At 32.7% G+C, this 24,256-nt stretch overlaps 1 protein-coding gene and 1 long non-coding RNA gene across 2 annotated transcripts in view; one reads left to right on the forward strand and one right to left on the reverse strand.

Annotated features, from left to right (window-relative positions):
• LOC136975674 (HORMA domain-containing protein 1-like) overlaps positions 1–23,346 on the forward strand; it is a 185,771-nt gene extending 162,425 nt beyond the window's left edge. Inside the window, exons 15-16 of the mRNA XM_067270779.1 lie at positions 22,974–23,051; positions 23,123–23,346. Coding sequence (XP_067126880.1) covers positions 22,974–23,051; positions 23,123–23,224 — 180 coding nt within the window. The 3' untranslated portion in view covers positions 23,225–23,346. The remainder of the gene's footprint in view (positions 1–22,973; positions 23,052–23,122) is intronic.
• The window catches only part of LOC136975675 (uncharacterized), a 57,066-nt gene extending 32,848 nt beyond the window's left edge, over positions 1–24,218 (reverse strand). The window contains exons 1-2 of the long non-coding RNA XR_010880809.1: positions 24,126–24,218; positions 23,343–23,600 (exon numbers count right to left, since the gene is read on the reverse strand). This is a non-coding gene — a long non-coding RNA (uncharacterized lncRNA). The remainder of the gene's footprint in view (positions 1–23,342; positions 23,601–24,125) is intronic.
• Between the last annotated feature and the right edge of the window lie 38 nt (positions 24,219–24,256).

Genomic DNA, 24,256 nt, shown 5'->3' on the forward strand with positions numbered 1-24,256 from the left:
AGCTTGAAATACTAAACGACAAATCCATGATAAAATTTCACAGAGAAGACCAACTATCTATAAATAAAAAGAACTATCATCTAAAGTTTAACATGCAGAAATGGCTAACTAGCTCCGAACACATAATTGACAAACTTAATGCAAGAGGAAAATAACAATCCTATTACGAACTATCAGAGGTTAATATCTAAATTATCGGAATGCCAAGTTAAGCATCGCTATTCGACCAGAAAAGCAAAATAGGAAAACCGTTGGTTTGATGACTGCTTCTATCAACATAAAATTATTAAACAATGTTGGCTAAAAGCACTTAGAAAATCTAATTCATCCGAGGATTTGATTAATTACATAAAAAGTAAGAAAACTTACACAAATTTAAATCAGAGCAAAAAAGAAAAGTCATTTGTCTAATATAAACAAAACATTAATGGAGGCAAAAGATTCGAGATCTTTTTGGAAAATCATTAATGATTATCGACAGAATAGACATGGTTACACGAACCAAAGAATTATCAGCCACGATGATTGGGTAGATTATTTCCAGAAATTCTCGGACAAATACTTATATAAGCAGTCTTATATACACAATGAATATTTTACGATTCATCAGCCTATTCAGGATGAAACTATTAATGTCCATGAAGTTCAAAAATGTATTAACAAATTAAAAAACAAAATCAGCCCCTGGATCCGATGGCATTCCTAATTCTCTTATTAAACAGTTGCCTACCAATTTAATACAGTATCTGACTAGACTCTTTAACAATATCTACTCCAGTGGAGAAATTCCTTTAAATTGGAAAGAGGTGGTTTTATCTATGATTTACAAACATGGTAACAAAGAGGATCCTGCTAACTATCAATCAATTGCATTACTTTCAAATTTCAGAAAAATTTTCACAGCCATATTAGCAAAAAAATTTAATAGGTGGACAAAAAAACAATCTACACAATCCTACTCAATATGCTTATATAGCGAACGGAGGCATGCAAAAGGCCTTATTTGTTCTACTGACATTAATACAACTTCAGTTATTAAAAAAGAGAAGAAAAGTCTTTGCTATTTTTTTGAATTTATCTAAAGCATATGATTCAGTATGTATAAAATTGCTCCAAAATAAATTGCATAAACATGAGGCAAGCAAACATCTAATAAAATTGATTGGTCAACTTTAATTATTATATTATAATTACCATAAACAAAAGAATATATGTGGGAATCCATTTACAGCTTGCAGAGGGTTGTTGCAGGGTGATCCTTTATCCCCATATCTTTTTACTTCTACCTATTTGATCTGAACAACTGTTTTATGAATGAAGACGACTGAATTTACATTGATGACACTTGTATTCATTCATTATCCTACACAGATGACACAGTCATTATTGCTCCATCTGCAGTTGCCCTTAGACGTAAAATTCTGCAAATAACTGAATACTTAAATAAACTAAAAGGTAAAAATTAATCCCAATAAATCTGCAGTTATGATTTTTAGAAATGGGAATAGACTGTCTAAAAAAGTCATGTCTTTCTACATTAACGATGAAAAAATAAATATTGTCAACGAAAAGAAATTTTTAGGCCTCGGATGGACTTTTAATTTGTCATTCGAGAGACACTATAAACACATTGTCTCTAAATCTAGAAATCTTTTGAATAACTTTATAATTCTATTTTCTAAAGCAAAGATAAGAAATAATAAAACTCATTTCAAATTGTTCAATTCCATAGTGCTAAATGCTTCGCTGTATGCTGCTCCTATTTGGAGTGGATAAATTTAATAATCTAGAAAAACTTCAAAATATATTTATTCGTAAGTTATATCAATTAGAATTCAACATGCCAGGGAGCGTTCTTCGCTTAAAATTTAACAGATATAAGATAAACACGATCTTGTTTAAAGCCTTCATTAAATGGCTACAAAAGATAATTAAAACAGAGGACTTGTCTACAAAGCTTGTATTGTCATTATATGAAAGATCTAAGAAGTTAAATACAAATCGAAATTGGATTACTCAACTGTCTTATATACTCAATGAATACGGTTTTTCTATTGAACTAATTTTCAACTATCTCAGAAATAATAATCAACAGATCAACCAATTATTTTGTAGAGTTATAGAATATTCTATAGTTCAAGACACTGATGATGATCGTAATAGAAGCAACAAGTTTTATTATGACTACCTCTTAAACTACCTGTTTATTAACAACTATATTTTTTCGAACCTACCTTTTCAAATTAAAAAATTTTTCACCCAGATGAGACTTAATCAAAGAGGATTAATTTTAGAAGGTAAATATATAGAATATGCTCATTCCATTTGCCCAAACTGCAAAAAACTGATATCAAAAAGTCATCTATTTTACGGGCGTGAATTGGTTAAAGATCAAGACTCAGAAACCACTGGAGATCAATATGTCAAGCAAAGTGATGAAAGCTATATGTATGATAAGTTTAATCAGGCTACCACTGATGAAATTTTTAATCTCTATAATGGCATCAGAAGACTTCTGAATGTAAAATCTCAAATATTATAGGCTATTTCATAAATTGTAAAGAGACTTGTTTCTTTGTAAATGTATGTCTGATTTATATCTTCTGTCAAATGTTATTTACCCCCTTGTAACAGGTGAGTGTCTACTATGATAATAAATTGATTGATTGATTGACATCTTTAATTAGTCATAACATTTATATATTGTTGAACCACATTTTGTTTCAAGTAGTTTTATTAAACTAACAATTAAGTTTAGTCTGTTGTTAAAATTACACTACAAATTTTGGTGCAAAGCATTCTAATAAAATTCACAAAGCAAGCACTAAGTGATGCCAACAAGAGACTAATACGTTAGTCTTTCGCAATTCATTTTGATGATATTTAGAGGAAAATCCAATAATTATTAATCAAATACGACATTTCTCGACCAAGTTAATTTTCATTTAAACAATTAGGTTAATGAAAAGAACATTTGAGATACTAAAACTTTACTTCCAATAATGTGGAATTACTGCTACATTGTAACCTGCATAGTATGCATTCTATACAGTCAGCTGGAATTATTGGATAAATATTCTTAGACAGTATAATAAGTGTTCGACACTAATTCCCACTCTCAATAAACTTTCTTGCAATTCTTCGAGATGTGAAAAACAAAATATTTTATAACAAAACAAGATAAGGATGACATTTGCCATATGCAATCTTAATTCTGCAGGTGAATATTTTCACAATAAAATCATATTCAATCACTATTACAAATGATTTGACGTATCCAAATATACTCGATCCTTCTCTGCTCATCAGAAACTAGTAATAATTGTGTTGTTTAGAAAATTAGTTCAATAAGTCAAGCCGATTTGAAAGTGTTTTGAGAATGCAAAAGCAACTCGTGAGTTCCAAATTTATCTGCTTTTTTGAGTAGCCTAAATGCATAGATAGAAATTGGTTTTGTTAGAAACAGTATGTGATGAATAACTAAGACTTTTCTTCAAATAGTAGGAAAATGAATTACAAAAGACATGTCTATCTTTGTCACAACCAATCAATATTTCTTGCAACAAAAAGTTTTAAAGAGAAACATTTTTAAGCTTTCTGATTTTCTATAGAAGTTCCTGAAGGACAATTTACATATGAATAATTCAAACACGATTAAGAAAGTGAAAGCCAAAATTATGACTTTTGTGAAGAATACTTTGACATAATCAATAATTTTAATTGACATTTGTAGACGAGTTCCTTTTGCTTTCAATAACAATTTGTAAACGAGTTAAGTTTGATTAATGCAAATGAAATGTGTCAAAAGACAAATATTTAAAAATACTGTTTTCTTGCAGTTATCTTGTTAAGCTTCAATCCAAAAACTCTCTATAAATAAAAAGGATTTTAATGCTTCCAGTAAAGCAGATTTTTATTTATCAGTATATTTTTTAACCAATTAGAAATAACCTAACACCCATAAGCACTAAGTGAAACTTGATTGGCAATAATTTATTTACAACTACAGTATTAGCCTGGAATATATATATATATATATATATATATATATTAGCAGACAAAACCTAGTTATTTACCATTGAGTTTATCAGATTTTATTGAACTAAATGTTTATTAAATTGCTTCTCTATAGTTTACATCACTTACTGTTTCATATTTCCAAGCTCATCATCTTCAGGAACACCAACTTGACTAATACTAAACATTATATGTCAGTCCAAATACACACATCCTCCAGTACCTCTTAAACACAAACATTTAATTGCATTCCTTCTTCAGGCTTACATGCTGTTCAATTTGTCTTCCAGTTTTAATAAGTGATTCAACTGCTATTTTTGCATTGGACAGGGCAAATAATTTTTGGACTGACACTTATCAGTAAAGCAGACTTTTATGTAGTATTTGCTGTTAGATAGGTGTTCCTAAAGAAGAGTTGTAGAACCTAAAAATACTTGATAAATAAATTGTAAGTGATATCAATTCCAGTTGGTTGATAAATCTTCAATTTAATACTAGAGTTAGTTTTGTGTTAAGCAGATTTTACTGAGCTATTCTTATCAATATACGAGGGCTATTTTTTAAATAAGGTCCGTTTGTGAATGAAAGTGAGAATAATGCGCAATCATGGCAGTATGCATGCGCTTCTGCTCCGAGCAAGCTTGGCGCGCGTTTTGACGCCATTTGCAGCCATATCGTCTGTCTGTATGCTGAGCTGTAGAAGTTTAAAATGTTTAAGAAAATTGAGTCTCCCGCCGACTGTGAGATACGATCTGTTATTCGATTCTTGAATGCAAGAAACTTGGCAGCAGCGGAAATTCACCGTCAGATTTGTGAAGTTTACGGTGATAATGCTATGAGTGACAGTAAAGTTCGAAAATGGGTAAGAATGTTCAAGGATGGGCGAGTTAATGTGCATGATGAGCCACGCCCTGGCCGACCTTCTCTGATTTCTGAAGATTTGATTCGTGATGTGGATAACAAAATTCGAGAGGACCGACGATTCACGATTTCAACGTTATCAATTGAATTTCCACAGATTTCAAGATCAGTTTTGTATACCATTGTTTCGGAGAAACTGAATTATCGAAAATTGTTTTCTCGGTGCGTTCCAAGACTGCTTTCTGATGATCACAAAACAAAAAGATTAAACAGTGCTTTATCGTTTTGACTCGATACGATCATCCACACAGTCCAGACCTTGCACCCAGTGATTTTCACTTGTTTCGATACTTAAAGGAGTTCCTTGGTGGTCAACATTTCAACGACGAAGAAGTGAAAACTGCAGTCGTGGATTGGGCTTCTTGACAGGCGGCAGATTTCTTTGAAGTCGGAATTCAAAAAATTGTTGAGCGGTATGACAAATGTTTAAACAAAATGGAAATTATGTAGAAAAGTAGATAAAAGTATGTAGAATATGGAAAAAAATATATTTTAATGATATTTACAGTATTTTTCTTCTTATTAAAAAATGGACCTTATTTAAAAAATAGCCTTCGTAAATATTACTTATTAAAGAATTATTAGATTTACATAAAGAACTATCATTACCAATACCAGTAAATAGAGTTACGATTAAAATTAATTAAATAATCTAGATCAGTGATTCCCAAACTTTTTCAATCTACCGCCCCCCCTTGTTCCATAAAGTTATACCCAACGCCCCCTAACCCATTTTCTTTTGTGTGAGAAAGGATTGGAAATATTCTTAGGAAAACTTTTCTATGAATCTCACACTTCATGCCCTAACTGTACATTGTTCTCAACATTTGGAAACCATTAAACGCAATGTTTCCTTTTATCTGTTTAACAGAGGAAAGGGAACAGCTGACAGTGACCCCAACTTTTGCCTTTGGTCACTGTTCAGTACCATGCCTCCATCACCCCCTAGATTTACTCACCGCCCACATGGGGGCATTATCGCCCACTTTGAGAAACGCTGATCTAGATGGACATCAAAAAACATTTTGTTAAACAATCATCATGATCATAGATTAGATATCTGAAACTATTGTATCTTATTCTCAAAACAGTCCCAAGTATATTTCTGCAATTCTTTATTTTAATGTTCCTCTGATTGCTGCAACAGTTCTATCTCATATTTTTCCAATATACACTGAGTGGCCAAAAAATTAGTGTCACCCTTCATTTGAAAGTAAACCAGTCTGACAGTGACCCTAGAATCAGCAAAGCACATAAAATCATAACCAAGAAGGTCAAAAGTGATCTTACATACAAATGCAACCCTTCAATATATAAACTTTTGGCTAATACCAAAGATAAATGCAGCAAAGCCAGAAAACTGACATAGAGTGACATAACTCAGTTGCTTATATAAGGAGTGCTCAGCTTTGGATGACGTAGTTATTATGAAAGTTAATGTCAAAATGGGTAAGACGAAAGATTAAGTAACTTTGAACTGGGGATGATCGTCAGTGCAAGAAGAGCTGGTGCCAGCATCTCTGAAACGACAACTCTTAGGATTTTCTTGCCCAACAGTATCTCAGGTGTTTAGAGAGCGGCAGTTGAGAAAAAAACTTCAAGCGATAAGGGCAATTCTGGTTGAAAAAGGCTGGTGAATGAGAGAGGTGAAAGGCAATTAGCACACATAGTCTGCAGCAACAGATGAGCAACAACACAACAAATTACAGCTAAATTCAATGCAGATGAATCACAAAGCATATCCCAACACACAACAAGATGGGCTTTGCAAAGGATGGGCTTTAGCAGCAGGAGACCATCAAGAGTGCCTTTGGTATCACAGAAAAATAGGAAAAGGTACTTGTTAAGCCCAGGAACAACAAAATTGGTCACTTGGACTTGAAAAAAGTAGCCTGGTCTGATGAATCTTTTTTTCCTGCTCCATCATGCAGATGGCAGGATCAGAATACGGTGCAATTAGCATGAATTCATTCCTGTCAAATGACAACACTTCAAGCTGGTGGTGGTGGAATTATAGCATGGGGAATGTTTTCCTGGAATACACTGGGTCCCTTGATATTTGTGAACACCTCTGAATAGCACAGCTTACCTCAACATCATTGCCAATCACATTCACTCATTTATGGCTATAATGTTCCCTGATGGAAATGGTCACTTTCAGCAGGACAATGCACCTTGCCTCTGTGCTCTATCAGTCTCAAATTGGTGTAAGGAACATCAAATCAGAGTTTAACCTGCTTCCATGTCCACCTCAGTCCCTTGACCTCAATCCTATGGAGCATTTGTAGGACAAAGTCAAAAGATCACTTCAAAGCTTGGAAACACCACCATCCAATCTGACCCAACTTAGAGCTGCCATTATGTCAGCATGGGCCAACATTCCTCAGCAACGGTATCAGCAACTTGTTGAGTCCGTACCAAGAATATCGGCTGTGATCAGATCTAAAGGTGGACCAACTCATTATTAGAGGGTGTCTCTAATTTTTTGGTCACTCAGTTGTATAATTGAAATTATTTTTATCCCAGACCAATGGCAGTCTTTACATATTATTGCTATTCTCAAGAAAGAGGCCAACTCCTACAGGCCAATATTTCTCTCTCTGGCCACAATGCAAATTTTTTGAACTCTACTTATTTGAATATATTTTTTTTTTTCTTTGTTTATGTTTGAACATTGCACTTTTGACCTTTTCAACACTGAAGTCTAAGTCGCTTTCCTACTTGCACAAATTTATTACAACAGTAGTCTATTATTATTGAAAATTTTTAAACTAAAAAAACTCTTTTGTCATACGTGTCAATATCAAGCAGGTTTTTGACTGCAAATTGCTTGAGGTATCGTCCCAGTGCTTGACACTTAAGAACTTACTGCAATATCCATCTGGATGAGTTCTCTTTCTATCCTTTTGCTACCATCTGCAGTATTTTTCAGGGCTCAGTACTCGGCAGACAATTTCTTATTTTTTGTGTCAATTTTATCATTTAGTCTTACTTGTAATTCTTGTGTTTTATTATATGAGGATGATCTGAAAATAATTAATACCAATTCCAAAATCCTTTGAGTCAGATTTGCCTTCTTTGATATTGGCATATTTTCGGACTTTCCGACTCATCCTCGACTGAAACAATTGTTTCCATATCTCCAAGGACAGACAAATAACCAACCAAGATATTGGAATAGTTCTGAACAAACTGAAAACGAATGCAATCCAAACTACAAATTACATCCATCATTTGACGATGAAAAAATAAAATTATCAAAACAAAGAGAGGCAAAAATATGCAAGTCTAACAAAAGACAATTGTCAAAATAAAAACAAACAATAAAATAAAATAGATGTAACAATAATAATAATAAAGTGAAAAATTAGATGATTTTATTCATTGCAGAAAGTTGCTTGCAATAAGAAAAAATTTTTCATTTATAGCAAAATATATGGACATTATGACATCATTAACTTAAATAAATTTCTTACTTCTTACTTCATTTCTTACTTTTAAAAATGTAAAGTTCCAAATTAATTTTTGAAAAACTTAGTTTATTAAACTATAATATCTCAGGTAACTACTTCTTGATAATTGAATAAATAAGAACTTTGATAAAATAGAAACAAACGTTTTTAGAAGTACAATATTGATTATGATCTAAACTGTTCTTAAGAGACTGTCACATCTATTATATAAACGACTTAATCTTTTGCCATGAAGAAAATCATTGAAAATATAATCTGCTTTCATATATATTAAATTTAATTAAATATTCAATTTTATTATACTATAGTTGCAACAGTTTATCAAAATTTCATATGTTAATGTTTATAAATTATTAATAACAAAAACGCTTCCCTCTCCTTAAGTTCTATTGACGAAAAATGTCATTTTATTAAATAATCAGCGACGATTATTTTGCTTAACATTCAGAAATATTCTTGTCCAAATGACCTTTCATCCAAATTCCATTTATCTGTTGTTTTAACAATTGCAAAATTACATTTTCTTTTTATCTATATTTCACTAACTTATTTTAGATATGTCGTCATCATAATCCTAGAATAGTAAAGTTCATTATACCATTTACATGTTTTTAGCTTGATGAATTGGTAAACTTTAGGAAGATGCTATCAAGCAATCAAACTTCAATTATCGTTTTCCTAGTCTCCTTAATTTATGTATGGCTTAACGCTCATCTGGCATTGCCGGATGATAACTAAGAGTCTGGTTGTCATTCAACAAGGTCTATCCTTTTGGACATATCAAATTTAGTGAAGGTCCATTAGCGTATTGGCATCCTCGTTTTGATTGGATTCGTACAAAACCACCATTTCTGCATTAACGTGAAAGGTTTATCTAATCTTTACAAAGCAAAACAAGAATAATTGATCTTTTGAACAAGTTTTAGACTGGCAGCAGTTGATAAAGATATAAAAGGCCTTGCACAAAATCAGTTCCCAGAAAAATTTGCTACGTGATACTGTGTTTCATATTTTAGTTAGGTTAAAGGTTTTTTTAAAGTTACAACAGGAAATTTAAATTAAGATGCTACACAATCCATGCTTCTCTTTGTTTGGGAATTTTCATGAACCACATAGAACAATCAAAGGAAGTAGGGATAAGTCTGCACACAGATCACTATGAGGGTAATGGAGGGCCGCACGTGGAAAGAAATGGCTAGTCCATCACCCATCCATTTCGATCATTACTAAAACTTGTGTTTTTCGGGACGCGGTAAAAAGATTCTCGTGAAATCCACAACTACCTTTCAAACACTAACAATATTTATTCATGAACATTCGGTACAAGTATAGTACACGTTAGAGCTACACGTGCTCTAGCTGTTAACCTCCGACAAAAACTGGTATCCCAGAATACCACGGGAATAATTGAGTTCTCGTGTACGAGGCTATAGGGGGCCTCTAGAGGAGTGGCGCCATCTCGTGCGTTTGAGATAAATTAACTGGTCGCCGCAACTACAACCAGGACAAGGGTCTGATTCTGGTCTAGTAGCCTAGCCTCTTCTTAAAAAAAATTGTTCTGATTTTCAATATAGCCTATTATCTGTTAAAACTGTTACAGACACATCTTGCATGTGGAGAATCATAGTATCAGAAAACTTAACAGAAGCAACATTGTGCAGAAAGGATGGCAAACAGTCAATGTCAATTGAGAAATTGTGATGCAACAAGCAACACAAGTAACAATATAATAAATATATGAATAGTATTCAAGCAAAAAGAAATTATATATATAATTTATATATCTATATTATATAGATATTTTATATAGACAAATCCTTTTAATACAATATCATCTTTGAACATATACAGTATATTTTAGTTAACACTTTCATGCATCAAGATGAAAATGATCTCTCTTCCTAATTATAAACAAATTTTTACAAAAAATAGAAAATTTATTGTGTGTATTAAACAGGGATATACCAAAATATATCTTGTTATAAAGAGGGGGGAATGCACTGAGGATCTTACAATGTAACAGAACAATTCGGATAGACTAGTCTTCCTTCCTTCCTTAGTTTATTAAATACAAAAAAAAAGGAACACCTTGATCACTTGATTCAGACATATGAACAATGTTCTTATCAATTATAAGAATGACACAACTAACCTGTGATCACAATAGTAATTACTAATGATGATAAGACTAATACACAATTAAAATAGAAAAACTATACAATTATTTACAAGTTAGTATGTACAATAGCTGTATTTCATGTTATAAATTGTTACGAAACACGATTCCTTTGTTGGTCACACATGGTTCTTAACCTGTCCAGTCACATAGAGGCTTTAAAAATTTCATGTAATAACTATCTTACTAATGAACCAGGTGATCTTAGACTCTCCTTCAATATTTCCTTAACATGAAGGGTAGAACTACTGCTGGATAGAATTGGATTATCTCCAGACGATTCTTCTTCCTTTCTTCCTGATCAATTCTGCCTTCTACCCCTTCAAAATTTCTCTTCCAGTCTGATGATGGCTCGAAATCCAAGAGCAAAAAAGTGCCTACACATGGAAGCATGGAAGTGCCCGCATTTATCAATCCCACCATCCAGGTGCTTTGTCCACTCACATGGTCCTTCACATAGCCAATCCACAGCCACAATGCATCAATGCCAACAAAAGGCGGTATGGGACATGTGACAAAATGGCTATGCATTACAACTAAATCTCTTAACAATGGAACGAGATTACATAAATAAAAAATAAATAAAAAGAAATATAAATCAATAGTGGCAGAGCACTACATATGGTCAGTATCCTATAATTAATTAGTAGTAAATTTGAAGGTCATAATCAACTACAAAAATTCTAACTATATGTTTCATTACTGTTAAAATAATGCATTTGCCAATACAATAATATAAATAGAAAAACAAGGCAAGCATTTTTAAGGTTAAGAACAAATTGGGTTTAATTTAAAGATTAAAAAGCTCTTAGTTAAAACTGGCAAACACAACAAGTTTAACATATGCTATTACAGCTAGAATTACTGCAGATGGCGGCATTAGACTTGCCTTAATAGCAATAGATTCTTGTTAAAGAATTTTAGATTCTGCCTCAGAGAGTGGTACTTGAAATTTTAATGAATTTAGACAGTATTTTTCTATTTGTAACTTTTAGTTTTTAATCTTGTATAACTCAAATAATGAAATAAATAGCCATTAAGTTGTCAGTATTAACCATTAAGTAGCAATTACATAGTAATAACCTCTTGTATTATATAGCAGTTATAATTACATATGTGTATTTACAGATTGAATAAGGATAATCAGCTACCATACATTTTAATTTTATTGGGATATTTTAGTTTGTACTAGGACAAATTTTATTCATATTTTTCATTTATTTTTTCACAGAAATACTTTTAAAAGCTATACAATTTAAATCTTGTCAATCAGTCTTTCTGTTGAAATAGTGATTCATCTGTTGTGTAATAGACTATTCTCTAAATGAATTTGTATTTAATATTCTCAATATAAATTGTCACAGGCTGAATTTAAGAAATTAAACTAATATTTACAATTAAAACAATTAAAAATTAGAAATGAATGCCATCAATTAAATTCCAGTCAATTATTCTATTTTTAAATTTTTTAATATATGAGTATTCCTCGCTTTTACAAAGGTATGCTTTGCAGCACTTTGTTTTTATGAAACATCTATATTAGTGTCTGTTCTTGCTAACCAAAAGACATCCAAAGAAGATTTTTGGTTTTACTAAAAAGCATGAACAACAAAAATAGAATTTAGATTTGTTATGTGGCAAGCCATTTTAGAGGTGTCATGTATTCCGAGCAGCAAACGACAAGAAGCTTTTCCAAGCTCCTTTGCCAGGAACTGTTTGGCATCAAGCCGCTTTAGCTTTGAACTGTGTCCATGAGTATCTGTAATTTATGTGGATTTACTTTGTGCATTTGTTAGAAAAAATAAAATGATAAAATAGAAAGTCTGCCGTTTGACTAATTGGTGGATGTACAAAGTGTGGCAAAGATGTTCAAAAGTGAATTTAAAGGTATCTTAGCTGGTTTGATTGGTTTCTTAGACAAGGGCAGTTTCATAATTTAAATGTTGCATACTTCTGTGTAATTTCACTAACCACATTGGATTGACATTTCACTTAATACAGGCTGTATATTTATCATATTATTCCTGTTTATACTGTGTTAGTATTATTTGTATGATTCAGTAAGTTACTTTTCAGTCTGGGAACACTCATAACATTTTCCCATATAAATTATTAGTAATCCTTCTTAGCTTTATGCCATTTGGCTTACAAAAGGTTTTGCAGAAACATTATGCTTTTAGATAGTGGGTAAAAATTTTGTGCATCGATTGAGATAAACATACAAAACTTTAATTTCCACAATAGAAACACATGGCAATAATCATGCCAATTTTAGAAATCATTAATGAATCCATCACCAATAATTGAATTATCGTAATCCCACAGTGAGCCAGTTATTAAATGATTTGCTGCAAAAAGATTCACTTAAAGGTTTTTTTAGCATGAAATACTGTTCGTGCACAAAGGATACAGAATTTTTTCAGCAGAAAAGAAAGTTTATACAGTGAAACATGGAAAACCCACACAGCCAGTCCACATCTGGATTTTCAAATATACAGGTATAGAAGAAAATAATAGGAACACCCCTTTCGAAATGTGTTGTACTTCGACCGTCCAATACAGCCCCACCACGTCTCGCAACATTCTGCCATCCAGTGGGGATGAAAGGGAAGGTATCAGTCGAGCATTTGGCAATGTGACAGTTGCATGAGAAAATTCTGTTCCCAGCAAAGCGCCATTATGTCCGACCTGTCCGATGTGCAAAGAGGCATGATTATTGGAGCTCCCCTCGCTGGAGCATCAGTGTCTAAAACAACCAATCTTATGGGTGTTTCAAGGTTCACTGTGTCAAGGGTTATGACAGCCTACACAAAACTGGGAAAGGTGTCCTCTGCAAAGCAGAACAGTGGGCGAAAGTCGAAGTTGACTGACCGGGATAGACAAGCATTGAAGAGGATAGTCGCCCGAAAATGTAAGACTACACTGCCACAGATAACCTCGGAGATGACCACCAATCTCCAGAACCCCATATCCACCAAAACTATTCAACGGGAGCTGCATGCTGCAAACATTCATGGCCAAGTAGCCATCCCAAAGCCGTTAGGTTAGTGTCACCGCAGAATGCTATGAAGCGACGACAGTGGTGCAAAGACCACCAAAACTGGACACAACAGCAATGGGAACAGGTCATCTGGTCTGACGAATCATCATTTACATTATTTCAGACCACTGGACATGTGTTCATCTGGCGAACATCAGCAGAGGCATTTCATGTTGACTGTCTGGTTCCTACCATGAAGCACGGAGGGAGCTCTGTGATGCTGTGGGGAGCAGTATCAAGGCGTGGCTTGGAGCCCCTTGTAGTCCTGAGGGAGAAGGTCAGAGGCAAGCATTAACGCAGTGTTCTTGCAGAAGAAGAGAGTTTGATATTTTTATAATTATTATTAAAGATACTAAAAATGGAAGGGAGGCTCTTAATGTATAAAGCACTAGTATAGTCTGGCAGAAAGTCGTTCGGGTTGGGCTCCTCATATTGTGATAATTATGAAGGTAGGAATGATATAGCTTGTATTGTAGCTATATTGATTGTAGCTTCGAAAAAGATATAAAATACTATCAAATTAGAGCTGGAAAAACTCAAAATTAAAAGTAATAGAAGGAGGATGGTAAGAAGAGAAAAAGTTTTTTCTTCCTTTTTGATAATTTTTGTGGATCACTTACACCCTATGCTTCATACTCTGTTTCCTGGAGAACATCCTCTATTCCAAGATGACAAAGCCCCTGTACACACGGCTCACTGTGTTCAAACATGGTTGGGTGAGCATAATGATGAAGTGGAACATATCACATGGTGTCCTCAGTCCCCTGATCTCAACATCATTGAGCCTGTGCAGGGCTTTTTTAGAGAACAAAGTCCGTGCTCACTTTCCTCCTCCACACACACTACCTGAACTCAAGACCGCTCTGCAGGAAGAATGGCTGCAAATTGCCTTAAACTTTCTGCACAACCTTTATTTGTCAATCCCACGTCGGATACAAGCTGTAATTCAGGCCAATGGTGGCCCAACTCCCTACTAATAAATATTTTGCATTCTTTCACAGGTGTTCCTATTATTTTGTTCTATACCTGTATGTGTAAATTAGCATTTTAAGTATTGTAAATTCCTATAACACTGGTTTAAACTTAGAATACCTAAACTTGAATCAGTGTTTCATAAAGAATGCAGGAATACTTACAAAAAATCAAAATGTATTTTACAGAATCACTATATTTAAACAAAAAATACATTAATCATAATTTCAAAATTAAAAAATTATAAATTCTGAATGAATGTTAGATATCAACAATGCAAGGCAAAAGGACATTAACAACAAAAGTTACCATCAATAGGGTTAATATCCATCTTTTGATGGACAAATCAAGATTTTTGGCATCCAGATTTTTGACACTGCACCATACTTGCATTGTAAATTGTAATATTTATTTGGTATCCTTTGGTTTCTGAAAACCAAGACCAAAAAATATTTGACTTAAATTTAACTCGATATATAAGAAGATAATATTCAATCGTTTTAAATAGTTTATTTACATTATCTTCTTAGTTTCTAGAACTTAGAGGATGCTATTTGTGTTACTTCATTTTAATCATATTCTTCTCAGAGTTTCAAATTCAGTCAAAGTTTTCCATTCACTCTGCTCTTACAATCATTATAATCCAAAACATCCGATCAAGCGTTTCGTTACGAGAACCAATTTGTGAAACCTTGACGACTGTCTCAACACTTTCCACGTTAGCTATTAATTTATACAACCAAGTCGACAAAGAATGAGAATTTAATCTATAAATAATTATTTGTAATTGTATAATCACAATATCATTACCATTATACAATTGTATATAAATTATATTTGCTTGTAGTGTCTGCACTAAAAAACAATTTCAAGACTGACAAATCATGTTGAGCAGAGCTCCACCACTTCCACGCAGACGGAAGAAAAGAGGACAGAGCATGCCATAATTGATCCGGTCGGCCGCAAGTGGAACGGTCGTATTGCAGTTTATTAGAGTATTGATTAAGAGTTTTTCTTCTGCAGGGTTCTTTTTCCTCTAATCACGTTAATTAAGACTAATTGTGACATTTCTTCATAAATTTTGTAATTAGTAATCATAAAAAGCTTAGTACCAGCAGTACGTTAGTTAATTATAATAAGGTTTTGCATTTTTACAAGTGCGGCATAGAATATTTCTTTTTGTTTCATTTATAATCCAGCAAAGTAATCACAGCATTGAGAAACTAATCCATAAATAAACATTTTACTTCAATCATGCCAGATAATATTAAAGTTTTCTAAAATAACAACAATCTGAAATAGTTTCTTTATTTGTTATAATTCAAATATTGCAGATTCAAAGAATGAATGTGTTAGTTCTACTAAATATTTTAAATAATATTAAAATTAGCATAATTTTAGTATAAATCAGCCAAAATTTATTTGTTTATATAGGCTAAAGGCAGTTTCTGGTACAAAAGTTTTAAATAAGTAGTCTAAGTTCAGTCTTATCTCTCACAAAACCAATTTCTACTTTAGAAAACTAAACTTTAATTGCCAAGTTTCCAAATTTAAAAGTCTCAAAAACAATAGAATTCATTTAAAGACACAGGGGGAAGCTTTAGAGATTCACTTTCTTTTTAACACTATTATTAATAATTTTTATGACAATATTACCCACTTTAATATAACTTCTATTTTCAATTTCTTTGAATATCAAAGTATTTAAAATATATCTACACTAATTTCAGATTATTACTGTATTTATTGTCTAGAGCAATTGATGCTTAGCAGATAATGCCTAGAGCAATGGTATTCAAACATTTTAACAGTGTGACCCCAAGGTAATTTCCCATTTGGGGTCGCGACCCATAGATTGAATACCACTGGCCTAGAACATTACTTATTTTAATAAAAATAAGTAATGCTCTAGCAGTAGAACCAGCTAATAGGCAAGTGGTTCTTACATTATTAGCTGGGGTTATTAAAACCCAACAAACTGCAAATATTTCTTATTTGAAAAAATTTTGTATACAAGAAGATGTATTTACTCAGTTAAACAAAAATTTAATGATGTATAATACTAATGTTTATATTATTTATAAATATTTCTTTTGTATGAATTATGATGATTCTTTTCAAGCAAGAACACAAAGTTTGGATCTGCCATCTAAAATTGTATTCTTAAATCTACTTTCTAGATTTTGATTTTGCACATACAAGTGTGGAGAAAACATTTTCATACAAATATATTGTGTAAAGGAGAATGTTTTTGCATAGACTTAATTTGAATTGAAAAAAATTTCACACTCACAAATTACTAATTTCTTTCTTTAAGCATACACATTATTGAAAATCATTATAGGAATAATGATAAAAATACACAACCTGATAGAAATATATATATTTTTTAAAGGTTGTCTATAATTAGTTTTCATTAACTTTCTTTGAAAGTAATGAATTTCATTTCTGGACTCCAAATATAAGTCTTCAAGTATCAAGAATTTCAGAATCACTGTTCTAACCAATAATTATCTCTCCATTTAATAAAAGAGTAAGCAAAAATCTTAATTTTTTTAAAATGTGCTTTTTAATTATATTATTATACTGTAATTATTTACGATATTAATGTAAGTAAAGCTAGGATTCAATTGAATATTTTCCAAACGAGAACAAATTTAGAAACAATAGGACATAGAATTACAGAAAAATTAACTTTTGACTGCTTAAATTATAACAAACACAATACTAATAAATATTATAAAAATTATTATTGTTATGTATCAAAATTAAACGCCAAATCTAATTTTGAAACATTTAAAAATTAAAAGTTATTTAATTCCAAGATTGACAGAATAATATCCGTAACCAGAAATCGAGTAAGGAGCATTCACAGAAATGAATACTAATTGCATTGCGAATAGGCATAAAAGATGTAGGAATACAAAATATTTAAAATAAATTAGATCAAATTAGTAATAGGTGTCATTAGGTCGGATTAAAAGGTGATCTTTACACATTTTAGCTTTTTATAAGCCATTCTTACGATCAAACAGGATAAGGTTACGTAAGAGTGCAAATTTTAATTTCGTCCTCAGTCCCACATGTTTTACTCTTTGAAATACGAATAAAAATTGGCGGAGAGTATCGGCAAAATCGAGAAAGTGCGTACTCTTAAGTGACTTTGCCGTATAGTCCTCGACGTAAAAAGAACTAAATTTTATTTGTCATTATTTAAAAATATGCAAGAGAGTACAGCAAAACGAAATTTAAGCAGTATAAAAAAAAGTAAAGTGTTACCCTTTATAAATAAGCAGACACTGTAACAAGCGTTAAGAACAAATTGATCGATCGATAATAGTCGGCAGTAGCTTTTATCTTCCAGAAGATTTCTGGTGGATTACGTAGATTATTTTCTTCTATTTCCTTTAAATTGAGCCAACCGACAGACTAAACCATTCGTTAAATATTTTCATTTTCAAAATATTTGTCCACTCGCACCATTGCTCTGGCATTATCGTCTACAAAAGATAAGTCGTATTCAATCCACATCTTAATAAACTTATTAATACACCGCCGAATAAGTAAAAGATCTAAAAGTATGCAAATAAATAAGCCCGTTAAATACATTCCTTCCCAAAACTATAAAATTACAGGAGTTTTGTGCTCGCAGAAACAAAAGACGAAAATAAATTATAATCATTTTACGCAGCTAACAGTAGTTTGCCGATAAAATCAACGTTTAAAACACTCATTCTTTTACGTAAAAATGAGGGGAAAAAATCTGTAAAATCTGAGGTAGCAATGCAATAGAAACTTAAATATAAAATGGAACACTAAAACAATACGAGGAAAGAACGTAAAAGAATTAATCACCAATATTCTCGCTGATTAAAAATTCAAGTTTCGGCTACAAATATATTAGAATAAATCGTAATAAGAAACTAGGCAAGGTCTAGGGAGCAAATATTGGATTTTCTACACAATATAAATAAATCTACAATAATAATAATAAGGCTAATTCCGTTGGGCTTAACCCAGCAAAATTACTTTTAATACACAACTCTATAATGCAACAAACCAACACGGAGCCGACAAAATACGATTATACGTAAAATTATAGAAGCTAGAAATAACTTCTTACTAGATTTTATATTATTATTAAATTCTTTTTATACCTTCAGTTATAATAATTATAAATAAAAATTCTACTATCCAGCATCCGTGGAGACGACAGACTTCCTATAGTAAGGAACCAAAGACAGTTTAATGACAAAATCCTTGGTCTTTAAAGAGTGTAGTCCCGAATGTTATTAATTTAACTAATACTAATGATAATTAAGTTGTACGGGCCGTATTTTGGTTACTTAATTACCAAAACAATTTTGGTTTTACTTCAATTCTTAACGTATTTCTTTTCTATCGTAAATAATAATACCTGCCTATCATTTTCTGTTGTGTTTAAGTTTCTATTACTGTCCAATTTCCTTCAAAATTGACAAAAGAATTCCATTTTATACATTTCGAAAATAAAATAAGTCGAGATGAGTTATTTTTAAACCGATTTGTCTTCGAGTTCGATATCAATCGACAAACTTCGTACGTAATACTGTCAATCGGGGTCACGTGTAATGCGTCATAAAGCGCCATATGCAAATGTATGGGAAAACTTTGACCTACAGGAGATTATATTGAATAATACGCAAGACAAATGATCTAACTGGTCGTATTTCTCGTGACACGTAATTTCACGTATCGTCACATTACGTAATGTTTATGCATTAAATATTTTTATTAGTTAATCGCTAACAGAATATAAAATGATAGAAAATTTTCGGAAATTGCTCTCCGCTCCAGCTCAATTATTGTTCACACGAATTGTAGAAATTATAATTTTTAATTCTCCGAACTGAGTAAACGACCAAAAGATCTTGGAATTTCTATTTTATAGCTTCTGTATTCTTATATAATAAATCATTGGAAGATGCAAATGATCCCATTACGTTTAAACTTTAGTCGGCTTCTTACTATTTAATAGAATAAAATCCGTTTCTGCCAGACTATTCTAAAGTTAAAAGCCAATTTCTTATTTTAAATAATATTGTATAGCAAATACAAAATACCTTTTAGTTGCCGAGAGAAATATTTAATTCAAAACAAAGGTTTTCAGCCTAATTTACAGGCCATCTTCAGGTAGAAAACGAGATCGGAACTAATACATTCCATAGATGGAATACAAAATTCAAATTAAAAATTTAAATAGCCAACGGAATACAAATACGTATAAATAAAATTAAGATAAAATACAAAAATGAAATTAACATAAAACCTCTAACAAAATTACTAATTATCACTGGTTATGATTTTTACCAAATTTCTTAATCATGAATTTCCACGCCGAGGGGAGACTTTCGGCATCCCTAGCATTCAAACAGCCTTCTTCTAGCTTACTTTTATAAATTTGAATCTTCTCCGCGGCATCGCCAATGTTGGGGAAGACAAGGGTTTGAAATTTACCTACAATGCGAGTATAAATAGTATTATGAAAGGGGTTGCGGGTCGAAAGGAATGAAGAATGGTTATAAAAAGGGTCCCAAATTTATACAAGATCCTGAGAAACGATAAGGATAGCATAAAGGCAGAGGAGAAAGCAGGAGTGTATAGTATTCCCTATGAGAACTTGCAACTTGATGTTAAAAAACATTATATCGGCGTCACCAAGAGGAGCTTGGGGCTAAGGCTCAAAGAACCTAATATCAGAAAGGAGTCTAATGCAACGGTTTTGTCACAAATGGTGCAGGCACAGGACTCTGCGGTGAAGTGGAACGAGACAACCGTTATCAAACCCTTGTCTTCCCCAACATTGGCGATGACCGCGGAGAAGATTCAATTTTATAAAAGTAAGCTAGAAGAAGTCTGTTTGAATGCTAGGATGCCGAAAGTCTCCCCTCGGCGTGGAAATTCATGATTAAGAAATTTGGTAAAAATCATAACCAGTGATAATTAGTAATTTTGTTAGAGGTTTTATGTTAATTTCATTTTTGTATTTTATCTTAATTTTATTTATACGTATTTGTATTCCGTTGGCTATTTAAATTTTTAATTTGAATTTTGTATTCCATTTATGGAATGTATTAGTTCCGATCTCGTTTTCTACCTGAAGATGGCCTGTAAATTAGGCTGAAAACGTTTGTTTTGAATTAAATATTTCTCTCGGCAACTAAAAGGTGTTTTGTATATGTTTATCGTTTTGCTGAGTTCTTTCTGATATTATTGTATAGCATTTATGAATTGGTCGTCGATTAGAAAAACATTCGTTTAGATAGAAATTATTATTTTTTTAAATCGTTTCTATGTACGACGACCACTCTCTTTAATTACTTCCAATATCAAAAATATAAAGTTTTATGACGAAATTTTCTTTTTTATTGTAGTAGAAAGTGCCGAAAAAGTTTTTTAATTTCATCTTTACTTTATCTGTTCGTGGAAAGGTCTAATTTTTCCAAGAACAGATGAGGTAGAGAATTAAAGTCTTCCCCCCTCTTAATTTAAGGAAAAATTAAATTGAAATCTGAAATAATTATAAAAGATAAAATGGAATTTGGTAAGTCGCTAAATAATTTACAGAAATGCATTTTACAAAGTCATCAAGTTAAAAAATAAAGAAAGAAAAGCTTATAGATTCGTAAATCGGATCCATCATTTTAATTTCAAAAAAATGCAAGTTCTTTTCTCAAATAAATTAAAACAGAATTATTTGGGTGAAAATCATACAGAAATGAATAAATGCTCGGAAATGCCTAAGATCATTCTTAATGTGTAAGAGTTAAACGTATGTATGTTCCGATTGAAGTCGGGGCATCGCCGTGTTGTCATTAAGGCAGCGAAAACAATTATAATAGAACAATACAAACATTATATCGATAAATCGTATTTGCTGTCAAATTATCCTATCGAATGCATTAAATACTGTTTATTGGATTGTAATTTGAAAAAATTGTAGACCTGTAAATTCCCATGTCTTTCCTTAATCTCGTGAACGGTACTCTGTAAATGGAATTCAAGACAGACATGGAAAGCAAAGGGGGCAGAAGACCCGATTACGTACTGTACATACGAACTTTGATGCAAACTGGAAGTCACGTTATTTCGATTTAAAAACTTTCACCGTAAGGTGTTAGTAGATAATCGGCACGACTCTATTGTTAAAGGAAAAGTACGATGTACGGGAGCAAGCCACTACTGATTTGAGGTGGAGAGCATACATTTTAAATTAAATAAATTAAAAGTACGATTAAAAATTGCAGCCCGGCATTGTGACGATGTTCGTACATTACACGTGTGTACTGAAAATATATACAGTATTACCAACACCTTTCTAATATAGTAATATATTATTTAAAAGAATTTTGTTTGGTTTCGTTGGTTATATATATACTAGCAGATAGGCCCGGCGTTGCTCGGGCAAAAGTAACGATAGCGAAGATTAAGATTATTACGTTATAGTCAACCTTACCCGTTTTAACAGAATGCAAGAATTGGGTTCCCCTGTTTCCAGACTAATTAGAGAATTTTTAGATGGGTCTAAAAATATTTCGATTTCCCGCAAAAACGAAAAAACTGCATCTGCATCTTGCACGTCACTTTCTCTTAAAACTTCCATTGTTACTTAACACTTTTATCATTGACAATTCCATTGTTACTTAACACTTCCATTGTTGATGGAAGTGTTAAGCCTTATTCTTATCCTCTTCCCCGTGGGGAGGAATTTCGAAAAATCCCTTCTTAGTGTGCGTTCTCGTGACGTACCACTGAGTACCAAATTTCAACTTTCAACTCCTAACCGTTTGGGCTCTGCGCTGATTATTATTATTATTATCAACTCGTCTCGATTATATATATATATATTTAACCATATATTATATTTTACTTAAGAATGTGAAAATAATTTTAAATCAAAAAGTATTAGCCAACGAAATGAAGAATTAAAACGGCGTTTTCTAACAAATAAAAGTAGAATAGAAGAACCCTTTCGAATAAAAAATTCTTTCATTTATTTTATTTATCTACGTATAAAAAGAATTTTTCTAAATATTACTTAAAATCGAATATTTAATGAAGAATAACGGAATCGATTACTACAAACGACTTCGGAACGAAACAGTTGGGGATCCCACTACCAATCTACCACGTACGAAATTCTAATCGGATATGTAAAAATGCCTTTATAAATTGAATTATTATTAAAGAAATAATGTAGAATATGTCACTTCCCAGCCAAAGACAGTGTAAAAATAGCAGCGAAGAGTATAGATTTTATTATTAGATTCTCGGCCTTTATCCTTTTAATTTTAAGAAATTCGATTAAGAAACTAAGTAAATCGAATTATTGCAGATCGGCGGACTTTCCATGAACGACAGCCAGAGATCGCCGGCAAGAGGCCAGAAACGAATCATCTTCCCGGACAAAGAGGTAAGATTTACCGGAAACAATCGAAATAAGATAAAAACGGAAGCAGATTTCAACACGGATTTCTTCCACAGGCAACCCGACTGGATATCTGCAGCAGCCAGGAAGGAAATTCCGATTCGGATCGATCGAAAAGACAAAAGGTCAGCAGAACCCCCAGCGAAATCGTAATTTAAAGGCTACAAGCCAGGCCACCTCATTTCTTATCCTAAGTTAGTTCTATCGTTCTATTGTTACGGTTACTTTCGATTGTATCTTAACCTTTCGTTCTAGTGTTAATAAAAAGAAACTCACCTTCCTCCCGTCTCTTCTGGCGGGAAGGCGGCTCCCGGACGGAGTAGAAATGCATCCGCGCCGAATTTGGCTAAAGATTTATCGGGTTTAAAAGGAATATTTATTATAAATAATCAAATGACGGCAGGAAATAAAACGGAAGATCTTACCGGACGATGCGTGTCGGACGTGGCGGTCGGAAAGAATATCCGGAACCATTAAACGGTCGATTTGAGTCACTTCCTTCGTAGCACGGCCATTTGTAAATAATCTCCGTCTCTAACGCCCGGCAATCATCGAAATATAATTTGACTAAGCGAAACACAATCGGATAGGCGAACGGTGAAATTCCGTTAAACTGCGACCACCGGCAACGGGGTAAATTCGATTAAAAAAAAAAAAAAAAATAGAGGGTAGGCTAACATTTTAGCCCGTGTCGTCGTGGGGTTAAATGATCCCGCAGCTATCGAACACGTGTCGAACGTGACGTAAGAAACAGAGAGGATTTACTGTACTGTACACGGCGAAAGTTAACGGCGGTATGGCCTTATAAATTTCGACACGCTCTAAATGTCTGACACGAAAGATATCGGAAACTGAATCGAGGGGATGGGAAGAATTTCCGCCATCCGATAAACCGGCACCGTGCCGAATTAACGGAGTTTCACCGTCAAACATTACTACTCTGGATGGTGTTCACGCTCGGCGCCTTTTAAAGGAAAACGCGGTGGAAAAATTACATCTTTTATATCGTGGTTGATCGTTAAAATGGCAAATTAAACTACCGTAATTAATTTCACCTACCGTTAGGTTCTATCATCCGACGCTCTATTCTACTACGGAAATTTCAGTTGGTACGAAACGAATAAAATGCCACTCGGGCACTCTCGTCTCGTTATAACGTTCGTTTTGTACGTATTTTCGAACGAATCGTG

The sequence above is a fragment of the Centruroides vittatus genome, unplaced genomic scaffold (assembly GCF_030686945.1).
Source record: "Centruroides vittatus isolate TY-2023 unplaced genomic scaffold, ASM3068694v2 contig_377, whole genome shotgun sequence".
In the NCBI taxonomy this organism is placed as follows: Eukaryota; Metazoa; Arthropoda; class Arachnida; order Scorpiones; family Buthidae; genus Centruroides; species Centruroides vittatus.